The 27,942-nt window shown below is 43.0% G+C and overlaps 3 protein-coding genes and 1 long non-coding RNA gene across 7 annotated transcripts in view; 1 reads left to right on the top strand and 3 right to left on the bottom strand.

The window, feature by feature from the left end:
- Window positions 1-29: 29 nt before the first annotated feature.
- On the bottom strand, window positions 30-10,660 carry LOC113426880 (solute carrier family 68 member 1-like). 4 transcript variants are annotated; one of them, XM_087942168.1, is made up of 7 exons: window positions 10,434-10,660; window positions 7,352-7,532; window positions 4,053-4,790; window positions 2,451-2,605; window positions 2,212-2,295; window positions 1,938-2,081; window positions 30-1,036 (listed from the first exon to the last, which is right to left on the bottom strand). In XM_087942168.1, the coding sequence occupies exons 2-7, from the start codon at window positions 7,502-7,504 to the stop codon at window positions 1,024-1,026; spliced, it is 1,287 nt and encodes a 428-aa protein (XP_087798294.1). In that variant the 5' UTR covers window positions 7,505-7,532; window positions 10,434-10,660; the 3' UTR covers window positions 30-1,023. The 4 variants fall into 4 exon arrangements, with proteins under 4 accessions (XP_087798294.1, XP_026545094.2, XP_026545097.1 ...); XM_026689309.2 differs by having other exon boundaries at window positions 30-1,139; window positions 10,434-10,638; XM_026689312.2 differs by having other exon boundaries at window positions 10,132-10,448.
- Window positions 10,657-24,120, top strand: CDR2 (cerebellar degeneration related protein 2). Its single transcript, XM_026689314.2, has 5 exons — window positions 10,657-10,891; window positions 17,777-17,889; window positions 19,635-19,783; window positions 21,479-21,634; window positions 21,953-24,120. The coding sequence occupies exons 1-5, from the start codon at window positions 10,672-10,674 to the stop codon at window positions 22,827-22,829; spliced, it is 1,515 nt and encodes a 504-aa protein (XP_026545099.2). The 5' UTR covers window positions 10,657-10,671; the 3' UTR covers window positions 22,830-24,120.
- On the bottom strand, window positions 20,597-21,534 carry LOC148129657 (uncharacterized). The gene is made up of 2 exons (XR_015745180.1): window positions 21,419-21,534; window positions 20,597-20,673 (listed from the first exon to the last, which is right to left on the bottom strand). It is a non-coding gene; the product is annotated as an uncharacterized LOC148129657 (long non-coding RNA).
- Window positions 24,121-26,477: 2,357 nt separating the features above from the next.
- Window positions 26,478-27,942, bottom strand: part of POLR3E (RNA polymerase III subunit E) — a 30,855-nt gene continuing 29,390 nt past the window's right edge. The window contains exon 21 of the mRNA XM_087942167.1: window positions 26,478-26,844. Coding sequence (XP_087798293.1) covers window positions 26,779-26,844 — 66 coding nt within the window. The 3' untranslated portion in view covers window positions 26,478-26,778. The remainder of the gene's footprint in view (window positions 26,845-27,942) is intronic.

The following is a 27,942-nucleotide window of genomic DNA, read 5'->3' as shown; positions in this document are numbered from 1 at the left end:
ATTACAAGAATAAATGACACAACAATCCATTGGGCAAAGGATAGTACGATTTATTTTGTTTGTAATTCAGATTTCACCCTATCAAGCAAAATTTGTTTTCCATTCATTACAAATACTATTGAAAAAAGTAAAAACGGAAGACTTTTATAGAAAGAAATCCCAAATCGCATTTTCAAATAAGGCAGAAAAAAAAAATCATCGGCTAAAACAAATTACAGAAATCGGATGATATGAGTGAACACAAGATTATCGGCACGGCACTTAAGACATCCAAGGCCTATTTTCCTAACAGATATTTTTCCTATGACCTTGGAAACTCAATTTTAAGCTCGACAGCTTGAGAAAAAGTTCAAGAAAACAGCTTTCCTTCTGCTATCAAGCCTTTACATCAGGTTCCTACAAAAATTTCTGCCCTTCACTTCGATTTGTCCACCATTGTGCTGCTACAGTTCCCCCTTGGCCACCACTGACAAACTACACTGTGGCGTGCCAAATCACCACTGCCCTTTGGAACATAAATATGCCAGTATAGATGTTCTCTATATAAAGCAACAGCTTCTATGATGTTGCCAAGCTTGGTTTTCTTAGTTATGCAGTCCTCCATATCTCCTTGTCTGCTTCAACCTTCAAGCAACCATTCATGGTGGAATGGTGTTGAGATGCCCTGAGTTTATTTTTCATCTCCCTTTTTTGGGGGGGTCTTAATAGGTGGGAGGCATTTTATTTATCTCTTGCGTGTTAAGGTGAGACAAAAACTTAAGAGTATGCATCCAGTTTACTTTGCAAGTTTTAATGTGTCTCCATTTATCTGGCATATCAATGGAACTTAGAAAAAGATTCCTACTTCATAATAAAGAATGATAAGATTTTAAAGTACAGAGGATCACGAAATGGCACAGGCTGCATTTGATTGGCTCATTCAAGAGAGATAGGAAAATCCTGTGTTCTTTCTGGCCATTGACACCTGTCAATTGAACACCGTTCTGCAATGCTCACACATAGATACAGTTCATAGTATCGGCGTCAGATGAGTATTCTGGATGGAAAAAGGGGTCCAGGTCAGAATCTGTATCGCCGTAATGCAAAGTGGCACCAGGCAGATCATGTAGAACATGGCATCATGGAGACCTATGTACAGACTAGGGAGAAAACATTTTACAATTTTCCACCGGGATGATGGAACCAACTATCGCTACGGCCTGTCCTGTGCCGATTTATTTTCCACCCTAACCTTACTCTCTTTGGTTTGCAATTGACACCCAAACTTTCTGAGCAAAATCTGGTTTATTTTTCAGAAGAATCACCCCAAGTTGCATTATTGATTTTATACATTGATTACCCAGGCAACCCACCCCAGCTGTGCTCATCTTTTGTCAGCAAAACCAAAATGTTGTCTGTCGCCTTCAAGACTGATGGATCGCTGCAAGCAGAATTAAGATCCATCTCATCAGAGTCTAATGTGAATCAAGAGTCAAACTGTGTGTGTAAAAAAAAAAAAAACCAACTACACGGGCAGTCCTTGACTTACAATTATTCACTTAAAGACTATTTGCAGTTACAGCGCTGCTGGGGAAAAAAAAGTCCTTGCTCTTATGACCGTCAAAGCATCCTCATGGCCATGTGTTCAAAATTCAGGCAATTGGCATGCAGAGTCCCCAGGATCGTGTGATCACCAGTTACAACTTTCCCAAACAGCTTCCAGCAAGCAGACTTAACAGGGGGGCAAACCAGATTTGCTTCATGATTGTCTGAATCGCTTAACAACTACAGCGAAACAAGGTCATAAAATTGGGTGCGACTCACTTAACAACCGCCTTGCTTAGCAGTGGAAATTGTGCTTCCCATCTGTGGTCATTAAGTCAAGGACCACCTGCAGAACTTAAAAACTCTTTTAGGCAGATACATGGGGTTGACTTTAATAACAACTGCCCACCTACCTGGAGTCAGGATTGACGGCTTTACTATTCAGATCCGCGAAGCCAAATTGATTTAGTACAGAAACCACAAGCATCGGAGCTAAGGACTGAGCCGGCTTTGTGAAGAGAGCGTTCGTTCCAAAGACCATGGATGAGAGCGGAGATCTGAAATGTAAGACAGGCCAGGCTTTATCTGATATAATAATGGAAACAGATTACAATTTAATATCCATGTAATAATGACACCCATTGCTTCATTTATGATTTTTAAAAAAACTGGGGGCATAGTACTCACTTTCTTTTATGTTTCTTTAAATCTGCATCAACAATATCAGCCAATGGTAGATTAAACAGACTGAAGGATGCTTGAACCATCACCCTGAAGAAATAAAATAATCTGGTGAATTGGCCCACACAAGTCACGTTTGTCTATTACCATAAAGTATATATCTTCTTGGACTCCCCCATTTTGGCAGCCTACAACTGCCAGCGGTATTTTTCAGCTCCTAAAATTGATGGTGAATATTTACTTACATGTTGACAGTGAGATAAATAGCCAATAAATAGTAATATTCTCGACCCAGAGCGAGCATGAGAATTGCAGCCGTTCCTTCCAGGTAGAAAGAAAATAAGACAATCTTGTAATAACCAAATTTCACTAACAAAGTGTGACTGAGGAGCACAAGACACTGAAATAGAACAGGAATAAAAAAAAAAGAGAGAGAGAAAGAACTACATTAAAACCGAAGTTGAATTGCATGTAGACTTTTTTAAAAAGGTTAAAAAATGGGGAAAGAAACCATATTTTGAAAGCAAACAGGCCAGTAGTGCTGTATCTGAAGGGATAACTCTCAAATCCTATTTCTTATCAGGTTGGTGTTACTGAAACACAAAACAAAATTTCCACAAAAAATACTTTTTGGAAACTATTCATTATATTCTGACACATGCTGTGTTCAAAACAAGTATGTCGAATGTTTTACAGGTGTATGGGTACTATACATGTGTACAAAACAGTTGCATTTTGTGCTGGGAACAAGTGGGAAAAACTCCTTCATTAATTAAATCATATACAGTGGTACTTTGGTACTCATCCTTAATTAGTTCCAGGAGGTGTGATGAGTACCAAAAACGATGAATACTTAACACATTTTTACTACCGTATAAGGAATACTGTGAGTCACAAGGCAGCCAACAGCGACAGGTTCTAGCTTGTGAGTTGAGTACCAAACAAACAATGAGTACTGGGACAAAAAATTTTGCATCAAAAGTACCAAATTCAGCGTGTTTCAAAGCAGTCGAGTACCAAGGTACCACTGTATATAAAAGTCAGGCAGTTTTGATTGAAATCAGTAGCACCCAATATTTGATCCTGGATCATATTTTTCTCAAGTTAAATTTTTTTATTAGTTTATCGAAGTAAAAAATAGAAAGAAAAACATGAAAAAGTAAAGAGAGGAAGGGAAAAGGGGGGGGTGTTATAGTGTAATGTGAGAAAGAAAAAAGAAAAAAAGCACCAACGTCCGACTCTCTCTAGCACAGTCAAAGCTAACAACATTACAACTACAACGTTTTGCTTTTACACAATAGTATGTACAGGCCATTTCTACAACAATAATCCTAGATCATATTTTTCTCCAAGATCTTCCCTTAACTTTTCCCGGCAAGAAGTAGGACTTAAAATATGTTTATCAACTCATAAAATATGGCTATGGTCTTTTTACAGTTGCCAACAGAAAGGGAGGGGGAAGCAGTGGGCAGCCTGCATTCCATAAATGTTTTTCAAAGATAGTTTCCAGGCGACCGAAGTTTCTGCCGCGCAAAATTCTAACTGGAGAGCCTGATTGATGACTCTTGGCTATGGATGTGTCCCATTGGAGAATATGAATTACAATACACCCAGGGGGTGGTGGAAAACCAGGGTCAAGGGTGACAATGAATTATGTGTCTCAGAGTAGGCTACACCCAAGCAGTGCCGGCATGTTTACTCCTAATAAATCTTCTTTAAGTTTGGAAATTCAGCTAGAGACTCATGATTTAAATGGGGGTAACTGCCGGAGCCCTGACAACGTTAGGACTCAACACATTTAAGAAAAAAAAAAAGATGACAAAACGGACATGCAGTTTTCTGCCTACCTGCGGACAAATGAAACCTGCCCCGTACATAAAGCTTCGGACGGAGGAAGAAAGGACTCCGTTTGGGATGAGATTATCTGCAAAGATCATCATGAAATTGTTGCAGAAGGCTAAGTGGAAGACTTGGAAAAAGTTCATGATGACAAAAAGCAGGAAGTTTTTCTGAGTCAAGATCTGGCGGGTCAACGAGAACACCAAAGACCAAGAGAGGGAGGGGGCCTTGGTGCTTTCTGGATCAGACCCTTCCATCAAGGATTCCCTTTGCTCGTACTGAGTCGTGCTGTAGAAGCCGGTGTAGGACATGCAAGCCGTTGCGACGACCGCTACCAGCACCGTGAAGGCCTGGAAGTAGGCGAAGCGCTCCATGTTGGCCGAGATCAAACCACAGAACAGGATGCTGGTGGAGCCGACCAAGCTGGCTACCTGGTTGTACTTAATCAGCTGGAGGCGACTCTCGTGCCGGGTGGAGGTTTCAGCGAAAAGGGCGCACTGCGCCAGCAAGACGAACGTGAGCAGGCCATCAAAGGCGCACAAGGCCACGATCAGATGCAGCCCGCAGAGCCAGTCGTCTTCCTCGTATTGCTTCCAAGGAAACCACGGGAGGAGGAAAGCCAGGGCGTACAAGGGGGCCCCGTACAGAATCGAAAACTGACGGCGGGAGCAACAGGGCACCTGGGAGTTGTCCTGAAAGTACCCGAAAAGAGGGTCGTTGATGGCATTCCAGATCATGAAAACAACCTGGGAGCAAACGGGACAGGTCAGGTTTTCCCACAGCAAGCAAGACTGGAAACTCAACAAAACATTTGTTAGACCAATACTCGAATACAGTTCATCAGTCTGGAATCCTTATCACGTATGTGATATTAGCACAATTGAGAAAGTCCAGAAATATTTCACAAGAAGAGTTCTCCACTCTTCTACCCGTTGTAGAATACCTTATGCCACCAGACTCGAAATTCTAGACCTAGAAAACCTCGAATTACGCCGTCTTCGGTCCGACTTAAGCATGGTATATAAAATCATACATTGCAATGTCCTACCTGTCAATGAATACTTCAGCTTTAACCATAACAACACAAGAGCACACAACAGATACAAACTCAAAGTAAACCGCACCAAACTTGATTGCAGGAAATATGACTTCAGCAATAGAGTGGTCAATGTCTGGAATACTCTACCCGACTCTGTAGTCTCTTCCCCAAACCCCAAAAACTTTAACCTTAGACTGTCTACTATTGACCTCACCCCTTTCCTAAGAGGTCTGTAGGGGCGTGCATAAAGCGCACCAACGTGCCTACCGTCCCTGTCCTATTGTTTCTCTTATTCTTTTATTTTTCTATATGTACCCATTTCATATATTCACAACTATGTATACACTTGTACTTATTATCTTCTAAACAATTGACAAATCAAATAAATAAATAAATAAATTAAAAAAAAAAAAATCCGAGGATGCCCCATACAGGCAATCCTCGATTGACAATCAGTGGCTTAGTTCAAACTTAATTCATTGGTGGGATTGAAAAGTTTTTTTACTACCGGTTCTGTGGGGATGGCATGGCTTGGTGGGCATGGCAGGGGAAGGATACTGTAAAATCTCTATTCCCTCCCCACTCCTGGCCGAAGGTTACTGCAAAATCCCCCTTCCCTGACCACCCCACTAACCTGCTTTCCAGCTCCGTTCTCCTGTGCAGGGCAACCAAAGAAGATCAGCTGTGGCTGTGGCTTGATGGGCATGGTGCTCTGTGGGCGTGGCTTGATGGGCGTGGCTTGGTGGGCATGGCAGGGAAGGATATACTGCAAAATCCCCATTCCCTCAGCACCCCACTAACCTGCTTTCCAGCTCCGTTCTCCTGTGCAGGGCAACCAAAGAAGACCCAGCTGATCAGCTGTGGGCGTGGCTTGGTGGCTGTGGTGTTCTGTGGGCGTGGCTTGGTGGGCGTGGCAGGGAAGGATACTGCAAAATCCTCATTCCCTCCCCTCCCCACTAACCTGCTTTCCAGCTCCGTTCTCCTGTGCAGGGCAACCAAAGGAGACCCAGCCAATCAGCTGTGGGCGTGGCTTGGTGGCTGTGGTGTTCTGTGGGCGTGGCTTGGTGGGCGTGGCAGGGGAAGGATGTACTGTAAAATCCTCATTTCCTCCCCACCCCACTAACCTGCTTTCCAGCTCCGTTCTCCTATGCAGAGCAACCAAAGGAGACCCAGCCGATCAGCTGGGACTCGATGGGAGGCAGAGAAGAGGTGGGGTTGGTGGGGCCCAGTCAGAGGTGGGATTGGCCAGTTCTCTGAAGTACCCAAAATTTCCACTACCGGTTCTCCAGAACTAGTCAGAACCGGCTGAATACCGCCTCCGACTTAAATTTATCTGCTTTGTCATTTTATATGTGATGATTTAAAAAAATTTTAAACTGTTTTTGTGCTGTAAGCTGACCAGAGTCGTTTGACAAGAGACGGGCAGCAAAATAAATTAATGTAACGAATTAATTAACTTACGACCTACCCTAAAGAGAGAACTTATGTTCTGAATCCAAAGTTCTGGTGGTCGCCCCCGCCCCACCTATGTCATGTGACTGCATTGGGGGCCCTTGGCAACGCAGCTGCATTTATTGGCATTTTCAGCAGTCCTGTGGTCCCGTGGCTGTATTTTACAACAGTTTTGACGAACACTTCCGGTTTTTCAGTAAAAATATTCCCCTAGCGAACAATGGGTTCACATTTACAACTGCAGCAAAAAAGCTAGTAAGATCGGGCATGGTGACGTGATGACCTGCTTAATGACCGGCATGACTTACAGCTGTAATTCCAGGCTCGACTACTGTCCTAAGTTGAGGACTACCTGGATACAACACTCAGTCTCAAAAAGGACGTGTCCTGTTGAATTTCAAACCAGCACTTGGATTACAAAATGAATTTTTACTAATGACAGCAATCTATGGCTACCTTTGTTTAATATGTCTCATGGCAAGCTGTTCATTTTGGATTTTTTTTTTCTTTTAACGACCCCATAATCCCTTGCAGGGCGGAGTCTGGGCAACTGAATGGAGCTAGCAGAGTGTTTTAATGGCCGGATGCCCTTCCTGTCACCAATGCGAAGTTTTGTTCAGCAGATATATTCTCAGTGTGCCAAGAGAGATAAATATCTGCCCCTACCTAGTATCGAACTCACAGCCTCCCGATTGTGAGGTGAAAGTTCCTCCTCTAGGCCACCACATCACTCCTAAGCTTTTCATTTTGGATGTACAGTAAAAACACAACCTGCTTTGAAACGAAATATATAAATAGCCACATCAATACTCTTACCTGCCCTTGATTGAATGCTGATTCTGAGATCTTGTACTTGTTTAAAAAGAGTTTCACATAATAGAAATTGAAGATACTGTTCATCATTCCAGCGCCTAACGTGGTCATCGAGTAGGCAAGAGCATTAGGGTGAAGTCCTAAAAAAGGCTTCATTTTTCTGCTGTAATATTTTTCTTCTTCCCTGTGGTACAGAAAAAAATAGTTGGACAAAAATAAGTATATATAGCTTGCAATTCTCATGGCACATCTCGGAGTATGCTTTCTAATTTTTAAAAATCTACATACAACTGGAATCAGAACTCCGAGGGTTAAGGATGAAGCTCCTCTGTTTAAAAGCATGATCATAATTTTGTGGAATTTAGGAAATGTTTGTGCAATATTTAATGGCACTTAAGAGACAATCGGTGAAAGATTAAAACACAAATCTGACACTAAAGTCTTAAACACCACTATGTTGGCATTGGAATAAACGACAGAAACACTGCTCTTTGGAAATAATAAGGTTAATTAATACCAAACATTTAAAGGAGCAGTTTTATGCTTTTTGATTTGTAACCACTAGTAAGCTTTGATACAACTCTTTCACTGTTTTCATAAAGTGGTATGTTATAGATGAATGACCTGATCAGGTTAATCTGATGAGTTTAGTATGGAAAAGAAGTTCTGCATTATCTAATCACCATGCTGAATTTTTAAAAGAAATTTGTGACTATCAACTGCAGAGGGTGTGTAGTCCTTTCTCTGTGGGAAAGGAATTAATATTTTTAACAAGGGTTGTGCTACCAAACTATAATTTGGTAATGAATAAGTTCAGAAAGGGTTTATTTATTATTTAAATGTATAATAATGAAAAAGGACAAGCAAGAGTATGTTGGATTTTGGCCAAAATATGTAAACATAGCCAATGAAAAGAATAAAAGATGGGTGACTTATATACATTTGAAATAATAAATAATATATAAATGAAAGCTAAAATAAGATGGGGGTGTTAAGCTAGATTTTTATACAGGGCAGAAACGGAGTCTGTTACAAATCAGAAGGTTTCATCCTCAGCTAGTGCATAAAACCATTGATTAAATTAGTTAAAAGGACAACAGTGTGCCTGCCTGAACAAAGCTAAATGCTGACAGATAATATAAATCATCTTTTAATTAGAATATAATTCAGATGAACCACCAGAGGGCAACATTTTCTCACCTACATTGATCCACCCCTAGCAAGAGAGCTTAGCAATTGGACAAGATTTAACAACAGAAAATAAGAGCATCATCGACCTTCATGGATCCTGAGGGGAAAAGGACATTTCTTGCTTTCCAGCCGAGATAATACAGAAGGAGCACAAAAGAGTCCGCCCCTCCCTTTTCACCTAAAATTTACATTTTAATAAACCAAGATATGGAGCACAATCCACTGTCAATACCAAATAAAAAACTACAATTCAACAGAACTACAAAACCCCTGTAAAAGGAGATAGTTAACCCACCTATTTGTACAATACGTTACAAAACCAAGCTTAAAATCGGTTAACCAGAGAGAGCAGCGATGCCCTTTAATAATATTTACTTCAAAGGAATCCCAAGATTGATGCAATTAATGCCTGGGGTAAGATTAAGAATGAATGGCATGCAACACACAGAATATTTAGCAGGAATCAGGGGTTGTTGTCTGTGTGTGAGGTCCACCTCCCATCCCTGGTCCAATCCCACATCTTGGCTCCTAGTACAATAACATCTATTGTACGGCACGTTTTCTTTCTCATATATTTTCATGGATGTATTCATAGTGCCTCGTCCAATCAATGTAAGATTTCTACAGGACCAAAGGTTTGCTTCGCGTTTTCAAAAACAAATGCCCCTTTGATGGGCACCAAACAGCCCCTTATTTGAAGACTGGATAAGAAAGCAAATTTGGGCATTTGTACTGTAAAATAAATAATGTTTCCGTCTCCAAAATGCTACACAGAATGATTGTGGATTCTTGCTGTAACCAGCGAACAGGGATAACTGCTTTTTAATATATATATATATATATATATATATTGATTAGACTCCATCTGGAGATGTTTGTTATTGCCCATACACACAACTTTTAAAAGCCTTAAATATTTTTGACTTGGAAAACTTTGGTGTACTAAAGCCCTTTTCAAAAGATATTGTATCACCCTGTTAAATTTTTTCTCTCTCTCAGGACTTCCGCCCATTTTTGAAAATTGTGAACGACCCCATGAAAGCGTTGGTTGGTATGGTTTATATCAATATTTATTATATCAAAAATTAAAATTGAGGCAGTTGCTGCTCCTACAGTTTCTGAGGGTTGTTAGGAGAATCATAATATCGTATTACTTTTCAACTTAGGCTGGCAAATGGTCTATGATTTCACAAAGCCAAGAGAGGATACTGATGAGAAACACTGATGGAAATGAGAGTAGAGCACAGGGCAAAACAAAAATAAAAACTTATTTGTTTCTCAGCATTTTGGCTTTTTTTTTTTTTTTTTTGCAGGACACTTATGTGGAGCTGACTGATAGTACCAGAATTCTATGCATTACTGTAGAAAGCTTCCAGGCTGAGCATAGACACGTCTAATATTTTGGACCTGTATAAATGGAACACAAAAAAAGTTTGGTGTTGCAGTTTAGAATAGAAGAACAGAGTTGGAAGGGGCCCTGGAGGTCCTCTAGTCCAACCCCCGCTGCTCAAGCAGGAGACCCTACACCATTTCAAACGAATGGTTATTCTACTGTAATTAATAGTAAATATAGTAATTATAAGCAGTAGGACCTTTTCCTTTTGTAGCCCCGTTTGCTGCCAGCCAGGAGCTCCATTCCCCCGTCCGCCTACTTTGTAAGTGGGGTGTGTGTGTGTGTGAGAGAGAGATTCTTGGGGGGGAAAACCCTCCAACCAGCCCACCTACTTCTTCCCCCCTCTCCTGTCACCCTTCCCACGGCCACCCTGCCGGTGTCCACTCCGCAATTTCTTTCAAGGCGACGGGACCCGCCATTCGTTCCCCTTAGCAACCGACCCCTCGCGACGCCTAGCAACCGAACCCACCCCTCCCTGCCTCCGGGCAACGCCGCACTGACCCGCACTCTCCAGCCTCGGGCAGCGCAGAAAAGCTCGGAGGGCGGGTCTTGTTTCCCCCCCAACTCTCCTCTCCAATCGCTTGCCATTGGCCGCCGTCGGGAGCCGTCGGATCGCCATTGGCCGGAGCGGCCACGAGAGGCCCGGCGGAGGAAGCGCGCTAATTGGCTGCCGCCGGCGTGGGTTCCTGGTTTTGAATCGCGCCCGGCGTCCTTGCCACGTTGCCTTCGCTCGGTCCTCATGGATACGCCCCCTGAGCCCCGCGGGAGGGGCGGGGCGGGGCGTTCGGGAAAATCCGGAGGCGCTCGGAGGCGCTCGGGGGCGGCTTTAAAGGCGGCGCGCAGCCAGGCGCCCGCAGGGACGGTAAACGGCGGCGGCGCGATGCTCACCGACAGTTTGGTAGAGGAGTTCGAGATCCGCGAGGATGAGCCGTGGTACGACCAGCAGGACCTGCAGCAAGGTGAGCGGGCGGACGGGCGGGCGGGCGGCGGGACTGCTGCTTCTCCCTTGGACTACCTGCCCCATTATCCCCAGCCGCCGCAGCCCCATTTCTTTGGGAGTTGGAACTCCGGAGATTCTTATTATCCTCCCGCCTCTCCTCTCCTTGCTGAGCTCAAGCCCCGGACTACATTCCCCATGATCCCCAACCTCACCTTCTAATCTAGCCAATGTTCTCTTGGGTGGGGGGGACTCCAACACCTATTATCCTCCCCCCTTCCCATCTCCTGTCCTCGCTGAGTTCAAGCCCTGGACTACACTCCCCCTTAACCCCAACCGACGCAGCTTCTAGCCAACATCCTTTTCCATCTCCTCTTCTTGCTGAGCCCTGGACTACACTCCCTATTATCCCCAACCCCACCTTCTAGCCAATGTTGTTTTTTTGGGTGGAGGGACTCCAGTGCCTATTATCCTCCCCCTTTCCCATCTCCTGTCCTCGCTGAGTTCAAGCCCTGGACTACACTCTCCATTATCCCCAACCGACACATAGTCCCACCTTCTAGCCGGCATCCTCTTTGGATGGGTGGGTGGGTGGGGATGGGACTCCAGTGCCTATTATCCTCCCCCTTCCCATCTCCTCTCCTTGCCGAGCTCAAGTCCTGGACTCCACTTCCTATTGTCCCCCACTAACCCAACCCCACTATCCTCTGTGGCTGCGGCAGAGGGTTTGGAACTCCAGTGCCTATTATCCTCTGCCTTCCCATTTCTCTCTGTGCGCTTCAACTCAAGCTTCAGACTATACTGCCCATTGTCCCCACCTAACGCAACTCTACCTTCTAGCCAACATCCTTTAGTCTTTTTTTGGGGGGGGGTGGGGTGGAAATAGGGTGGAACTCCAACACCTATTATCCCTGTTATCCTGCGTGGGAAGGCTCCCTATCATCCCCAGCGCGCTCCTCCAGCCAAGGGACCCCTGCTCCCATCACCCCCTGGCTAATCCAGAGGAGAGGGGGTAGGTGGGGTGGATTCCAGCTGCAGAGAGTTCCCTGCCTCCTTCCTACTCCAGTCCCCATCCTCCCCAGCTGGAATGGTTGGGTAGCTGTAGCAGGGCGGGTCAGGGCTGGTAGGGGTCACCCCTTCCTTTGCCTCCTTAACTGAGTGGGGGTTTCTTAGCCCCTTCTGTCCCTCCGTCCTCCCTTAAGACAATGGCTTTGTCTTTTAATTCTTCCTGCTCACCTGTGTGGGCATCTTCCCCTCCCCTCCCTCATCTCTGGTTGGTTAATTCTGCCCACCTGCCCTTACCCCGCTTTCTGCTGAAAGGAATTCCATCGTCCCCAGCCGGACTATTTCTTCCTTTCTTCCTTTCATCACCCTTCCCTGTCTCCTTCTTTCTTCTCCCCTTCCTTTCTTCCCTCCGTCAATCACCCTCCTCCCTTCTCTCCTTCCTTTCTTCTATCACCCTTCTCTTTCCTTCTTTTTCCCCTTCCTTTCTTCCCTCCGTCAGTCACCCTTCTTCCCTTCCTTTCTTCTATCACCCCTTCTTTCCTCTTCTTCTCCCCTTCCTTTCCTTCTCCCCCTTCCTTTTTCTTCCTTTCTTCTCTATCACCCTTCTTTTCCTTTCCTTCTTTCCTCCCCTTCCTTCTCACCCTTCTTCTCCGTCAGTCACCCTTCTTCCCTTCCTTTCTTCTATCACCCTTCTTTCCTTCTCTCCTTCCTTTCTTCTTTCTTCTATCACCCTTCTCTTTCCTTCCTTCTCCCCTTTCTTCCCTCCGTCAGTCACCCTTCTCCCCTTCTTTCTCTCCTTCCTTTCTTCTATCACCCTTCTTTTTCCTTCTTTCTCCCCTTCCTTTCTTCCCTCCATCAGTCACCCTTCTTCCCTTCCTTTCTTCTATCACCCTTCTTTCCTTCTCTCCTTCCTTTCTTCTATCACCCTTCTCTTTCCTTCCTTCTCCCCTTTCTTCCCTCCGTCAGTCACCCTTCTCCCCTTCTTTCTCTCCTTCCTTTCTTCTGTCACCCTTCTCCTTCCTTCTTCTCATCTTCCTTTCTTTCCTCCGTCAATCACCGTTCTTCCCTTCCTCCTCTCCTTCTTTCCTTCCTTCCTTCCTTCTTTCCATCACTCTTCTCTCCTTCCTTCTGTCTGTCACCCTTTTTTCCTTCCTCCCTTCCTTCTGCTCGCAACTGTCCTGCCCTGCTTTGTTCCTCCACCCCATCCCCCGCTCTCTTATTCCCATCGGAATAACACTGCAAGGGACCCCCGCCTTATAAAAAGACATTTCATCGTGAATAAAGGGGGAAATGCGAACATTAAAAGAGCTGAAGGGGTCAAAAGGAGAATAGCAGGGAGGGGCCCCCCAAAAGCAAGCGGGGCGGGGGGAGGACAATGAATAGAGGAGGGGCATAGCTGGGAAGCCCCTTTAAGGAGAAAGATGGATGTGAACTTGGTGGATAAGGAGGAAGGGAGGCTGAGGAAGGAGAGAAAGAGCCAGAAAAAAGAAACTGGGCTTTACAAAGCATAAATAAATGTGGGCAGAAGACCCTTAGAGGTCAGCAATTTTAAAATGTCTGGACTTCAACTCCCAGAATTCCCCAGCCAGCCTGCTGGCTGAGGAATTGTGAGAGTTAAATTCCAACCCTTTTAAAAATTGCTGAGGTTAAAAAAACCCTGCCCTTGAAGATAATGTTCTTCGAAAGCCTGAGGAAAGACTTCTAAATGCAATTAAAGATGGCTAAGCCTGATTCCTTGCTGTGTTTAATTTGGAAACTTAAATCCTGGGTTCAGCCGGAGTACTAATCCTTGCTTGCTTGGGAGTAATAGAGCTAAACCCTACGAAAGGCATTTTCCAAAAGAAGGTTAGGCTACCGGAAAGCTGCAAATCAATGAACTTTTAGCTTTGGGGGATATTCCCATAGTTTAAGGCAGGTATGCAAAGAGAATTTGAGTCTATGGATGGTGCAATATTCCGATTCTAGGTTAATTGGCAAATAAGAAATGCAAAAAAATAAATTAAAGATGTCTTATTATTGGACTTTCTTCAAAACATTTTGCTTCTCATCCATCCTTTATTTCTGTTCTTCAACCATGACCTGGATGATTGGGAATCTCCAGGGATATATTTTACTACTGTATTTAAATTTAAATTTACAATGAGGGTTATCCCATGTTCCATAGGATTGGAGGGGGGGATTTTCTCTAGAATTTAGAGCTTTCCAAACGACTTTGGGTGTGCCATAAATTTGCCTAGTTGCTCCGATGGTGCATACAGTGTAGAGGAGCGACAGGATTTGGGTGTGAAGTCCAGAGACATGTTGTGTGCAGATAAAAATAATAAGTGCTTTTATTACAATACTGGTGCCTCTGTAGTTAGTTCTGTTTTAAGGACTAACAAATTACAATTTTGCCTTTCTGTATTATCAGATGTCTTTCTTTGGATGTTGGAAAAACTATTGAAATATTTTTGAAGGGAAATATTCTTACCTGACCTTCAAAGGTGTAACAAAGCTGTTTTGAAAACATCTCTCCTTCACTTTTAGCATTTGTAAAAGCCTGCTGTTTAAAAGGCATACGTTGTTTATGAAATGTTTTACACAAAGGACTTTCTTCAAATAGGGCTCACAATTTTCCCTTTTCCTGGCTGTCTTGATTGATGATGCAATATCTGAGACATACATTCATTTAAGCCAAGATATTTATTCTCCAAATTGTTTGTTTTTAAATTATGAATCACAGCCCTGATTTCTTGGCTTTGGATGCAATGAAAATGCAGCTGTTGTCACATCCTGTCATTTTAAGTCAGTTTTACGTCAGTTTCAAAGTGTGGAAAAGGCATATCTTTTTTTTTTTTAAAGACAAATTCATAATGAACCATTGGGACTATTGTGTTTGCTTAAGATAACCAGTTAGAAATATTGTACCAGTTGCAACATCTAAATTGCATATTCAGCTAGAAGATTATATTATCTGAGAGGTAGAAATTTATCAACAATCATGCACACTGTTTCCTTCACAACAATTAACATTGCAAACCTGTTTTCTTTTATGGTACTCTGAACTTTGGTCTAATTTTTGCAAGCTCTTCCTGCCGTTTAATATTGGGACTGTGGCATTTTATTATTCATTTTCCAGACTTGGTGGCAGGTCATGTTATATTATGGCTTTACACGATGTTTCAGACTGATTATTTCTTGTGTGGTACAGGTAAACCCCGACTTACAAGAGTTCATTTAGTGACCAAAGTTGCCACAGCAGTGGAAAAAGGTGATTTACGGCCGTTTTTCACACTTACGACCGTTGAAGCCTCTTCATGGTTACGTGATCAAAATTCAAAGGCCTGGCAACTGGCTCATTTTTATGACGGTTGCAGTGCCCGTCAAAGGGGAAACCAGATTCACTCAATGACTGTAGTAATAACTTAACTGCAGTGATTCACTTAACAACCGTGGCAAGAAAGATCATAGAATTAGGCGAAGCTCATTCAACAAACCTCTCACTTAACAGAAATGTTGGGCTCAGTTGTGATCGTAACTCAAGGACTGTCGGTAGTCCTTGAGTCAGGTGTATTTCTGAATGTCTCTCAAATTTCATATTCTTGCTTAGCGCTTCGCGACCTCCAAGCTGTAAGATAATGTAACATTGTAAGATAATGAGAAGATGAATTCCTTTGCTAGTTATCCACTCAAGATGACCATATAATTTTGCTGAGTACCTTCAATTGAACTTCAGTTCGCCTTAAAATTGAAACATTCTGGTAAAAACGCTAAGACATGCAGCTAATTTAGCTTCAATATTCTCTGGAGGAATGTTTCATCCGAAATAGGTTCCGCAGACTTTAGCACCAGCGATGTGTTGAAAAGAGAGATACACAACTTCAGGCGGTAGTACATTTTTGGAGTACGTAGGTGGATTGTTTTTGTAATAGTAGAAGTAGACTTAAGGGGATTTTCCACAGCTTTGTAATTGATGATCAAAGATACCATTGAAGTCTCGCTGGAATTGGAACAGCAGCTATGAAACTATGTGGAAGGAAACGTGGGAAAATGGATTTCTGCTACCAGGTGTATCTGTGTAGTATGGAGCTCTTGACTCCCATTCAAATTTAGAACTTGAATACATCCGGAGGAGAATCAGATTGGAGAAAGGGATCTCATCAAATAACAGTTCTCAACTTATGACCAGAATTTCCATCGCTAAGCAAGACACTATTAAAATGAATCGCACCCAATTTTACAATCATTTTGAATGTTGCTCGAGACAGATCACAGAATATAATAATAGCGTGGAAGTTATTGGTACGCCAGTAATGATCTTTGAACTATTAATTTGGGCAAATCATCACCATCTGTGTTCCTGACAATTCTGCAGATTGTTAGAAAGGATTACACCAAATTCTGGCTCGACCGTTTTGCAGAAAGCATCAGTGATAGCTTTACAGTCCGTCTTAGATCAAGAACCATAGCTTGTAGTCACCAAAGAAGATAAATTGTCCCAGCTTTGAGGTCTCTGACCTTTTATGAATCCCAAATATGTTTCCTAGAATTTTTACACAAAGGTGCAATAGAGAAATTACAACGCATCAGTCTGTTTTAAGGTTTGATGTCCCTTGTTTGGTTTCCAATCAATGTATGTGTGTGTGTGTATATATCTCCTATTTCAAATTGTCAAAGTTGTAGCAGTTTTTGTAGCATCAGTGAGCTGCTTTCAAAAACATTTAATTTGCAAACAAAAAACAAAAAAGCATTTAAGTGCAAACATTTAACCAAAACAGAGCAAATGGAGAACTTAAAATTAAGCAGAAGGACATGTTGAGGTGCTACAGTTGTTCTGAGGCATTTAGTTTCTCCAAGAGATTGTTTATTCTGTTGTACTATTTGTCAACATGACAACCTTTGGAATGAATTTCACCACCGGTCAACCAAAATATTGTGAACAGCAAAAGTTCTTTTGCATGCTATACAGGTAATGGGAAAAGATTTTAAGCTCCTTAAGTCTTTTTTTTTTTTTTTTTGCAATCTGCCAGTTCTTTGCGTGATGAAACTTGTACCAACTTAATACCAGCAAAGTTGGCCTGTTTAAAAACAACTTGCATTCCCTGGGAGCAAGCCAGCATTTTAACACCAAACATTTAGGCAAGGAACAAAAGCGGTGTTTTGAAACCGTTTGTTCTAAGGGCCACACAGTAAAACGTTATCTTGTTCGTTTCCTGCCTTTGTGGCTGTTAATTCTACGCGTCTCTGTAGATTGGTTAATTGAATACAAAAGAAATGGGTGAAAAATAGAATTACCTGGTGCAATCTGTTATCAAAACCTATCCTGAAAGGACTTCACGATCTCTGCACTTTGTCACATTTCAGTGAGACACTGAAGGGCTAAGTAAGAAGCATAGATTAAACTTTAGATAATAAAGCAACTTTGATATCTGTTACCCCAAACAAACCCGCTATAGATTCTGAAATGTGCCATTAATCTCTGTGAATGAAGCAAACCTTTATTCCTTTAGAACAGGGGTGTCCAACCTTGGCAACTTTAAGACTTGTGGACTTCAACTCCCAGAATTCCTCAGCCAGCTTTGCTGGCTGAGCCAAAGTCTAAAGTTCTGAGGAATTCTGGGAGTTGAAGTCCACAAGTCTTAAAGTTGGCTGAGGAATTCTGGGAGTTGAAGTCCACAAGGTTGAGGAATTCTGTTGAAGTCCACAAGTCTTAAAGTTGGCTGAGGAATTCTGGGAGTTGAAGTCCACAAGTCTTAAAGCTGGCTGAGGAATTCTGGGAGTTGAAGTCCACAAGTCTTAAAGTTGCCAAGGTTGGACACCCCTGCTCTAGAAATTAAACCGTACTTGATTATTTTTAATGCCTATAACAGTACTTAAAATAAGGTGGTGCATTAAATAAAGTCATACACACTATTTGTTGTAGATCTTCATCTTGCTGCTGAACTGGGGAAGACCCTTTTGGACCGAAACACGGAACTGGAGTCCTCTCTGCAGCAGATGTATTCCACCAACCAGGAACAACTGCAGGAAATAGAGGTGACCGAAGATGGCCTTATAAAATTGAATTATTTACCCCTTCAGCTCTGCATGTTTGCTGTTATAATGTAGAAGTATGGTGAGGCAGGCCAACAACCATATTTGCACCAAGATTCGTAAAAGTGGAGACCATCAGGAGCTGAGTCAACACGTATTGAGTTACCATGGGGTTTACTTTCAACTTTGGGTGTTGTACCATCTCACCTGTAGACAAGTGAAATGCAAACAGTTGCACGTCGGAGCAGATCTTACTTGGGTGCCAAATGAGCATAGATTAAATCTATTAAATCCCACATTTTCCAACATAGATTTGACTTGCAAATGTGTGAACTCATAAATGCCTTTTCATTGGGAATTCTTCATTGGGGACGTCTTCCATTTATTTGGAGGAACAGTCGAAAATTAATCTGTTAAGTTTGATTGCTCATGTTCAGACCAGGCCAGATGAAGACAGGTGTAGATAAGCAATAACAGGTAGACTTATATACCGCTGCACAGTGCTTTACACAGCCCTCTCTAAGCAGTTTACCAAGCCAGCCTCTTGCCCCCAACAATCTGGGTGCTCATTTTATTGCTTATTGGAAAGCTGAGATAACCTTAAGCCGATCAGGATTGAACTACTGGCAGAATTAGCCTGCAATACTGCATTCTCACCACTGCACCACCACGGCTCTTAGATATATATAGAGACAGACAGACAGACTAGGTAGATAAGAGAGAGAGAGAGAGCACACACAATATAGCCTAGACTTATATACTGCTTCACAGTGCTTTATGCAGCCCTCTCTAAGCGATTTACCAAACCAGCCTCTTGCCCGCAACAATCTGGGTCCCCATTTTACCGACCTTGGAAGGATGGAGGGCTGAGTCAACCTTGAGCCTGGTGGGATTTGAACTGCTAAACTGCTGAATGCTATTTTCGTGGCCCGATAATCTTGTTGCGGGGATTTCTGGGGCTGAGTATGTGGTGTGAACCCGATTTGACGTACCTTTGGTTCCATTTCGTGCAGTCCGCAATGCCCTCTGAGCTAGGTGGTTTGCTTGCAGGCCTTAGTTAATCCTTAGCTTGCAACCGGTTGGAGCCAGGATTTATGTGCCCTAAGCAAGGCGGTGAAAGCAAGTCTCTCGCCCAATTTTCCAATCTTGGCCGTAGCCATTCAGAGGATCACTGCAGCTATTCAGTGAACCGTGTGACTAACTAAAAGAATTGCAGAGGTTCACTTAACTGTGGCAAGAAAGGTCATAAAACAGGGCAAAGGTCACGCAACGAACGTCTCACTTGGCACCAGAAATTGCTATTGTGGTCGTAAGTTGAGGACTAAGTATGAGAGTGACTGAAACCTGAGTAGCTTGCTGAAACAGCTGTGGATTTTAACACCTTGTTTCCATCACCTCTTTGACACTTAAAGCTTTTCTTGTTAAGGAAACAATTAGCGCCATATACTAATGGCACACATGCAGAACTCACCAGGAGGCTGTGAGTTCGATCCTAAGTAGAGACAGGTATTTTTCTCTCTCTGGGCACAATGAGAATATATCTGCTGAATATTACTCCGCATCAGTGACAGGAAGGGCATCTGGCCAGTAAAACACTCCGCTGCATTCAGTTGCCCAGACGGGGATTATGTTAAAAAGAGGATGATGATGTCCCGAGTCCTAAAATTAAGACAACTCCCCGTGTTCGAGATGATGAAAGTTGCTCTGGAGAGGCTGGTTTAATACCTGTACCTGTTTTCATTCTGCAGTATCTTACCAAGCAGGTGGATCTTCTGCGTCAAATGAACGATCAGCACGCCAAAGTCTACGAGCAACTGGACGTCACGGCGAGAGAGCTAGAAGATGCGAATCAAAAACTGGTCATTGACAGCAGGGCCTCCCAGCAAAAGATAGGAAGGTAATTAAGTTGGCTGCTGGCAGAATAGTTTCCCCTTATCTGCCAGGTTATTATAAAATAGATTCATCATGGACCTTGTCCGATTTTATCAGGATTATCTCAAGCGAGGGCCTCGAGTGGTGGAATGGATTGTAAGGTGATTGTGCTTCCTTTTTTTCACCCATGAAGCTCCTTTTGTCCACCCTATCTCACTCCTGAAAACCTGGAAAAGACCGGAGGCCCTTTTTCTAACTAAGAAATTGTGTTAGGAGACCCGAGTTTTCATGAGCTGTGACTACTTCATCCGATGCGTGACGAAAAACGAATCAGATAGCAACGCCATGATGAGTTTATCAGATTCCATCAGCTGCAGATTGTAAAAGGTCCCTGCAGTCTTTTATAAACTTTGCAACGTTGCAGGTACTTTTCAACTTACAACGATTCGTTCAAAGTCACATGGGCACTGAAAATGGCCAATAAACTATTCTATTTTCTATTCTTTATGGTTGTTTTTCACTCTTATACAGAATCCTTGCGGTCACACTGCATCGATTCATTTAACAACTATGGCCAAAAAAAAAAAAGTCAGAAAATTGGTCGCAATTCACTTAACAACCGGTTTACTTCACAGCAGAAATTCTGGTCTCCGTTGTGGTCATATATCAAGGACTGCCTGTCGTTCAGAAAAGGGGTTACCACACCACTATTGAGTTTTACTCATGCCATATCTGCTTCCAAAAGATTATTAGAAGTTAAGGAGAAATGTCTGTACCATATTTTACTTTAGTGCTAGTTCTTCTGAATCTTCCAATCTGTAACCTGATTTTTTTTAAAAACAAAACAAAACAAAACTGTCTTTCTCTGGAGTATGGAGATGTGATGTTCACAAGACTCCTTTTGTTAGCTGGTGACTGCGGGAGAAAGAGGTCTTAAGTCAGGAAAATATCAAACTGTACTTTGAGAGGTCCATGTCAGGAAAATATCAAACTACCCTGTTTCCCCAAAAATATGACCTACCCTGAAAGTAACTTGAATTTTTACACGTGCGCCCAACCCCCCAAATAAGCCCTAGTTAAGACCCCACCCACTCGAGTGGACGGGTAAAAATTAAGCTAGGGTGGGGATGTGGGCGTGGAGCTGCCCTACTACTTACCTTTGGACAGTTGTAGCCAGGCCTCGCACACCTCGACACCTGCCTTGCTGGCCCATTCCTTCTGCAGCTGGTAAAGGCCTCTGTAGCTGATAACAAAGCTCTGGATCGATCCAGAGCTCAGTTATCAGCTGCAGAGGCCTTCAGGAAAGCCTTGCCGGCTGTAGAAGAAGTTCCTGAAGGCCTCTGACAGCGAAAACTCTGACAGGCTGGGGTTGACGCACGCAAGTGAGGTTAGTCAGTGGATGACTTTCTCCCGAAAATAAGACCTGGTACCTTTTTTTGGTGGCAAAAAGACGGGGTATTATTTTTGGGGAAACACTGTATGCTTTGAGAGTTCCAAGTCAGGAGAACATCAAACTGTACTATGAGAGGTCCAAGTCAGGAGAACATCAAACTGTACTATGAGAGGTCCAAGTCAGGAGAACATCAAACTGTACTATGAGAGGTCCAAGTCAGGAGAACATCAAAGTGTACTTTTGAGCAGGTGCAATCATCTCTGATACCTGAAGGAGTTTGACGGCTGTATCCATGCTGCTTCATGTGCTTTCCAAACTTCCTTTCAGTCTCACGGAGACCATTGAGAACCTCCAGACTCACATTGATGAACTTCAGAGGCAGGTGGAAGAGCTGAAGACCTCTGGGCAAAGCCACGTAAACTACGAGCAGCCCAAATCGGTCCAGAGTTTCCCATGCCTGAAAGAACTGTACGATCTCCGCAAGTAAGTAGTAAACTCACCAAGCGAGAATACGGAGGACCTTGAAAATTAATATTGATCACATGCCAACATTCCCGCCAAAAATTCCCAATGGTTGGTTTCCATGCAAAGGAGGACGCCGTGGCATGCTTTGATTGAAAATGGATGTTTGAAATGCTAAACTGATATTCCAGGTTTAAATAAATCTTTTTTACTTTGGGGCGATTTCTTCCGGATGTAATGTAACCATGCGATTAATGTTTTCAAATGCGATGGGAATGAGATTCCTTGGGCAAAAACAAAACTAAGCATTTCCTCTTCTCTCTTTCTGTGTATCCCTAGGTATTTTGTCTACGATCACATATTTGCAGAAAAGATTATATCAATGGATAGTCAACTAAGTCCCGTAGAAGAGGAAAACCAGAATTTGAAGAAGGCCGTAACTCTCCTGCAAACTCAGCTCAACGTGGAGAAAGAAAAGAGATTGTCTATGGAGGAAGAGTACGGTTTTCTGCTGAAGGAAAACACAGATCTTGAGCAACAGCTGGTGGACATCCATATGTACCAGGCGAGAGCGGAGGAACTGGAGACGGAAGTGGCCGAAATGAAGCAGCTCTTTCATTCTGGAAGCCCCTGTCCGAATAGAATGGAGCAACTGCCCCCGGAATCTTTTTTCATTTCCCTCAAAGAACCCTTAGAAAAAGAACTCAACCATGGTCCTTGGGACGGGACGTCCTTCATCCTTCCTGACCTTGAGAAGAGGTCCCTCAAAAGAAGCAGCAGCGAGAGCTTCCTTAGCAGCACGGCGGGCGAGGACCTCCTCTTCAGAGGCCACGAAGAGACCTGCATCAGGAGGGCAGAAGCGGTCAAGCAACGGGGCGTTTCTCTACTCAACGAGGTCGACGCCCAATACAACGCCTTGAAGGTCAAGTATGAAGAGCTTCTGCAGAAGTGTCAAAGGGACAAAGAATTGCTGGACCACAAGGCTGTGCAGACTTCCAGACAGCGTCCCAAAGATGTCCATGGTGGGAGCGTACCCCTCAATGGGGGTCTTAGGGAACCCGGTGCCCTGGCTGCTGATTCAGCCAACTTCTCTTCCAACGTGTCTCCAGAATATAAACTTCTCTTCAAGGAGATCTTTAGTCGTATTGAAGAAACTAAAAAGGAAATTGATGAACATCGGGCAAAATATAAGTCTTTCTCTTCTCAATATCCTTAAAAAGTACAGCGGGGAATCGAAATAATATTTCCCCCCCCCCCCCCCCCATGATGTCGTCCTTTTAATGTTTCTTAGGGAACACGATGTAGTTTGGCTCAGGATTGGCAGATTTTCTGTAAAATGGGTTGTGGGTTGGATCCATTTGGTTCGTTCTACTGAGTTGGAATCTGGTTGATTCCCTCTCGCCCTGAGCCAAGTTCCCTCTGGAGGGAGAATCTCTCACAACCAGTTTATAAATTAATTTTGTTATGCAACTCAACAATTCTAGTTCTGCTGGGGGAAAAAAAAAACCTGAAGTGTTATAGAAATGAGAACCGCACAGGTTGCATATGCACAATAACAACTCTTCTGGACTTAAGCTACTTCCTGGGGTTGAAAACCAAAATATAGGTGATTTTTTTGGTAGTGTGCCATTGTCACATACAATTGCAATATATATGAGTGTATAATTTGGCTAATAAAACTCCTGGTGCGTCAACCATTAGAAGACTGAATATTACAAAACAGCCTCCACATAAAAAGTAAACTTATTAGCAAAGAAGCAAAATAAAAACAACAGAACCTCCAATTTCACTTTAACTTAAATCCATCCAGTGTGTCTTCAAGGATTTGATTTTCTGGAAATGGTCTACCACACATTCAACTGGAAGCCACATTGGTAAGAATTTAGATCAGCTTAAGCCCCAAAGTCACCTATTATCATATCAGCAAATATGCTGTATGTAGAACGGGCCAAATATATGCTGTGATAATATTTCATCCTTTTAAACAAACCTCCTGCAGAAACTCACATTTCTTGCAAGGTCCAATTACTCTGTAGTTTTAGAACAAGCATTTACTATTTTTGTCAGAAGAAACTCCTGGGAACGCAAGCGGAGAATTTAAAGCCTCCCTTCGCTTAGTTCTGAGTTTTTAAGAAAAATGAGAGCACGAAGTTCAATAGTTCTCTTCAAATTATACACGAATAAGTCAGTTGCCAATCAGCGTCACAAAAGGTGACTTGTTTTTTTTTCCCCAAAGAAAAGGGATCTGTTTCATATTGTATTCCTAATTTAAAAAGAACTCGAGCTGCCTGCCAGAAGAAAAAAAAAAACCATAATTGCAGTTTTAAAACTCTTGGCTGCTGTTACAAATTCACCTGCCTTATCTACTGAGGGTGGCTTGTTCTGCTTCGATTAAGAGATTCCAGGTGGAAACTCGACTCTGCCACACGGTGTATTTCCATTTACTACCAGTTGTTTGGTCTTATTGGGTGTTTTGCAAAGGGCAAATAAATCCTGTATGCAATTAAGTTTGTGCTGGTTTCTGGTGGGTGCGTTTCATGTGCTTCTGGAAGGGTGCAGGAGAAGGGTGTAATAATGATGACTGCAGATGTGTATTATTTTAAAGAGAGGGTGTCCTGCTGAAAGAGGTGATTGTGCATCGCTTACTTTTCCTGGGAGGTCCTGTTCACAGTTACACCTTTGTCCTTTCTCATTTGGACTTTGTGCAATGTCTTTCATGTGCAGTTCCTCTTGAAGCACATTCTGAAGTACCTGATACCCCCAGAACAGAGGGGTTCAAGTAGTTATGGATGCTGGTTGAATGAACCCATGGAAGACTAGTTGACTCCCGATGCCAGATTGTCTTCTTGAAGGTTCTTTCTTTTGAAGGTCCTTCATGGTTTGGGACCACTTCTGCCCATCTGATAAAATTCAAGGGTGACCTTTGGGCTTCACCGCATCAATGGGACTTTGGAAGCAGATCTTTTATTGTGGCCCGGCTTCCATGAAATAAGATGTCCCTGGAAATTGGAATGTCCTCCATACTTTCCATCACCACCCTCTTTTGATGACCCTTGCGAGGTGGACTCTGGACAACTGGATGAATCTGCAAGTTTACTGGCCGGTGGAGTTTTGTTCAGCAGATACATGCCTCTACCTAGGATTGAACTCACAGCCTCCTTATTGTGAAGTGAGAGTCACCTCTAGGCCACCGGAGCACTCCATATTTATGCTGTTCCATAAAGTTATTAAATCTTGGCTGTTTCGGTAGATCTTTGGAGTTGAAAAATTGGAGAGTTTCTCTGGGAGAGGGGAAGTTGTTAAGCAATTTCTCCCAGGGCCATGTGTTTGTTTTTGATGAATTATGGTGACTCTAAACAATTTCACACATTCTAAAGTTATCCAACAAGACAAGTGATTTATGCCTTGATTGCCACAAGCTGTGAAACAAATTTAAAAACTAGAGTGCGGTTTTGGTTTTAAAGCTAGTGTCCTAAAGAAAGGGCGGTAGCTGATTACATATATGCCTACACAACACAAATTAATGTCTCATTTCTATGCAAATGGCTTACCTCGATTTTTATTGTGTCCAATGGCCACATTCTAATTTGAGAATATGAAGATCGTGTTGCAAAAAGATCATTTAAAAGTCATTTTTAAAAGACTTCTATACAGGTAGTCCTTGACTTGCGACCTCTCATTTAGAGACTATTTGAAGTTAGGATTTGGAAAAGTTCTGATCTCTAGGCCACCTGCAGTCTCATGACTACAATTTGTACCATTTCCAGCAAACATCCCCCAGCAAACTGGGTTTGGTTAACAAGGTTAACAACTACAAGTTTGCTTAACCACCATTGCAAAAAAAAATAATGTAATGACCGTCATAACTTACAGCCATAATTGTGGTCTCAATTACGGTCATAAAACTGAGGACTACCTATCGTTTCCATTATCTTTCATGTTCTTCAGAATATACTGCACTAATCTTCTATTTCAACCCGCAAAACGGGCTATAAGGGGGTGCCTGATGACTTGCTTCCCGATATGTCAACATTTTCACTCCCCATGCCCATGATGGAAAACCTATGGCACGCGTGGCACACAGAACATGCAAGTCCCAGGCAAATTTAACTCACTGCGCATGCGCGTGCCTGCCAGCTGATTTTGGGGCCTTTTTTGGCCTGCCAGAGGTTTAAGGGAAGCCTTTGCAGGCCGAAAAATAGGCCCGTTTCATCACTTCCTGTATTTCCGGAAATACAGGTGACCAAACAGGCCCATTTTTTGGCCTGCAAAACCTGCAGAGGCTTCCTTCAAGCCTCTAGCAGGCCGAAAAAGGCCTCAAACGGGCTGAAAATCAGTTGGGAGGCGCAGAGCAGGTAAAGGGGCGGGGGGGGGGGGAGAGAAATTGTACACGTATGCGCGGAGGGCATGGGGGAGGGAGCCCGCACATATTGCCTCTGGGTGCTGGTACGCGAGCACAATTTTTGGCACAGGAGCCCAAAAAGATTAGCCACCACTGCCCTATGCCAATTTCATTGAAGTATCTTTTTGCCCGACCCCGTGCAAAGCGAGAATGCCACCTGCTTCATTACAGAATAAAAACAGGAGTGGGTGGGTGGGGAATATATGACTGGGTTTAGCTGCAATGGAGACCCCAGCCTGCTTTGTTAAATCTGAACAAAGCCACCTTTGAAAAAGGAAACAGGGTACTTTAAAACCAGTTAGAAGGTTTGTTCTGCATCCGGCAAGTTTTATGAAACTCAGAACTGAACCAATCGATGCCATGCCCTCCAAGAGGTGTCCACGGTTACACAAAGAAACCTCAGAAGGGAGGGGGGCAGCGATGAGAAAGGAGACCGTACCGTGTAAAGATAAAATCCGGATCTCCACCTTCAAACTCGAAATTTATTGGCATTCATTATAAAATGAACCGTTAGATCATGATTTCATAAAACAGTTCAGCCACCCTAATAAGGATTGTTCATGTCGTGGTTGCTTCCTAAGTAAGGTTGAGAAATATAGATATTTAGGGATTCAAGTGAAGCTAGGGGAACATATACAGATTCCCCCCTCCAACCAGGATTAGTGGTTTGAATGTCGTTGCAAATTAGCTAGCACGGCAGTCTTCCTTTGTTTCTTTGTTCATCCTGGGATGAAACCGGATGCAACCAAAGCGACTCCCATCGTCAAGAAGTTGGCTGCTGGACTGTCCCTTTGAGGTACCACATGCCTCCTTGGCTTACACAACAATCCTGCAGGAAAAGGAAGAAACTGGTCAGACGTTTGGTTGCAATCAACCAAGCTTGCCCTGAATTTACATTCTGTAGCAACTTGAAGCCATGGAAAACAGAGTTGAACCCAGCTAGCATTCATGGCTTTTCAAAAACAAAAAAACACAGATTTTCACGCACGGTTTCCATTGCAAATTATACAACCCACAACCTTGAAGGAAGGAAGGAAGGTAGGTAGGTCCTGGTTTAAGGATGCTTCCAAAAGACAGCCAGGGTTAGAACTGATCTGGTGCTAATAGAAGGTTGGCTGGGGAATTCTGGGAGTTGAAGTCAGTGTGTCTTTAAAATGGCCACGGTTGAGGAAACACTGATCTGGGGTAATTACAAAATTCAGGACAACCTCCAGCTTCAAGTAGAGAAGATCAATAAATCTGTGGACTTATTTAGCAGTTATTTATCATCGTCTTCTTATAACGAAAATATTGTGGTGCTGTCAAGGCAATGACTGATATTCAGGGATCCTCAGAGACAATAAACAAGCCTCCTTCAAACATTTCCAAGGGGATTTGATGAGATCTCATTTCCCACCTCTGGGGGAAAAAAAATAATAGTCTGAAAACGCACAGTGCTTTTAGCTCCCTATCTGCCTGGAAGCGTGATGACAGGTCCCTCCAAAAACACGAAGTTGCTAATTGCTGCTATTAAATAATTAACACCGTGCCTAAAGATGAAAGCAAACAGAGACATGTGCCAGCTGCTTTTTTTTTTGCAAACATCTGGGCTCTGCTGTCTCTTCAACAGCCCTAAATCACTCTTGACTTTTGGTATCTATTCTAGACAGCATTCAGATCTGAAGGACAATCCCGATTCAACAACTCAAAAGCCACATACAACCAGGTACCCATTTAAATACCATGAGTGGCATAGACTGAAGTTCGCTGTGATGACCTGGGGGCGTGACACAAAAATAACAAAGTCACAAAAGTAGAATAAATTCCCTTTAATGCCTCCCAATGTCCAATTATCCTCAGCTGGATATTAAACTCTTCCAAAAACAGTTCTATGAAGGGAGTAAATTCAGTCCGAACCCAAAGTAAAGATAATTAGAAATTTTTTAAA

The sequence above is a fragment of the Notechis scutatus genome, chromosome 12 (genome assembly GCF_049901735.1).
Source record: "Notechis scutatus isolate UNSWTSFEM ecotype Mainland chromosome 12, rNotScu1.2, whole genome shotgun sequence".
Taxonomy (NCBI): Eukaryota; Metazoa; Chordata; class Lepidosauria; order Squamata; family Elapidae; genus Notechis; species Notechis scutatus.
This window is presented reverse-complemented; position numbering and strand designations above follow the sequence as displayed.

What these genes read in the sequence shown, in the direction of transcription:
- LOC113426880 (XM_026689308.2), bottom strand. Translation starts at nt 10,175, where the DNA reads ATGGAGCTCCTGGCTGGCAGCAAACGGGGCTACAAAAGGAAAAG. An exon ending in CGGGGCTACAAAAGGAAAAG is followed by an intron (nt 7,533 to 10,131) that starts GTCCTACTGCTT and finishes TCTGTACCACAG; the next exon opens with GGAAGAAGAAAAATATTACA. An exon ending in GCCGTCAATCCTGACTCCAG is followed by an intron (nt 1,140 to 1,937) that starts GTAGGTGGGCAG and finishes TTTTCTCCCTAG; the next exon opens with TCTGTACATAGGTCTCCATG.
- CDR2 (XM_026689314.2), top strand. Translation starts at nt 10,672, where the DNA reads ATGGATACGCCCCCTGAGCCCCGCGGGAGGGGCGGGGCGGGGCGTTCG. An exon ending in CCAGCAGGACCTGCAGCAAG is followed by an intron (nt 10,892 to 17,776) that starts GTGAGCGGGCGG and finishes TATTTGTTGTAG; the next exon opens with ATCTTCATCTTGCTGCTGAA. An exon ending in GAACTGTACGATCTCCGCAA is followed by an intron (nt 21,635 to 21,952) that starts GTAAGTAGTAAA and finishes GTGTATCCCTAG; the next exon opens with GTATTTTGTCTACGATCACA.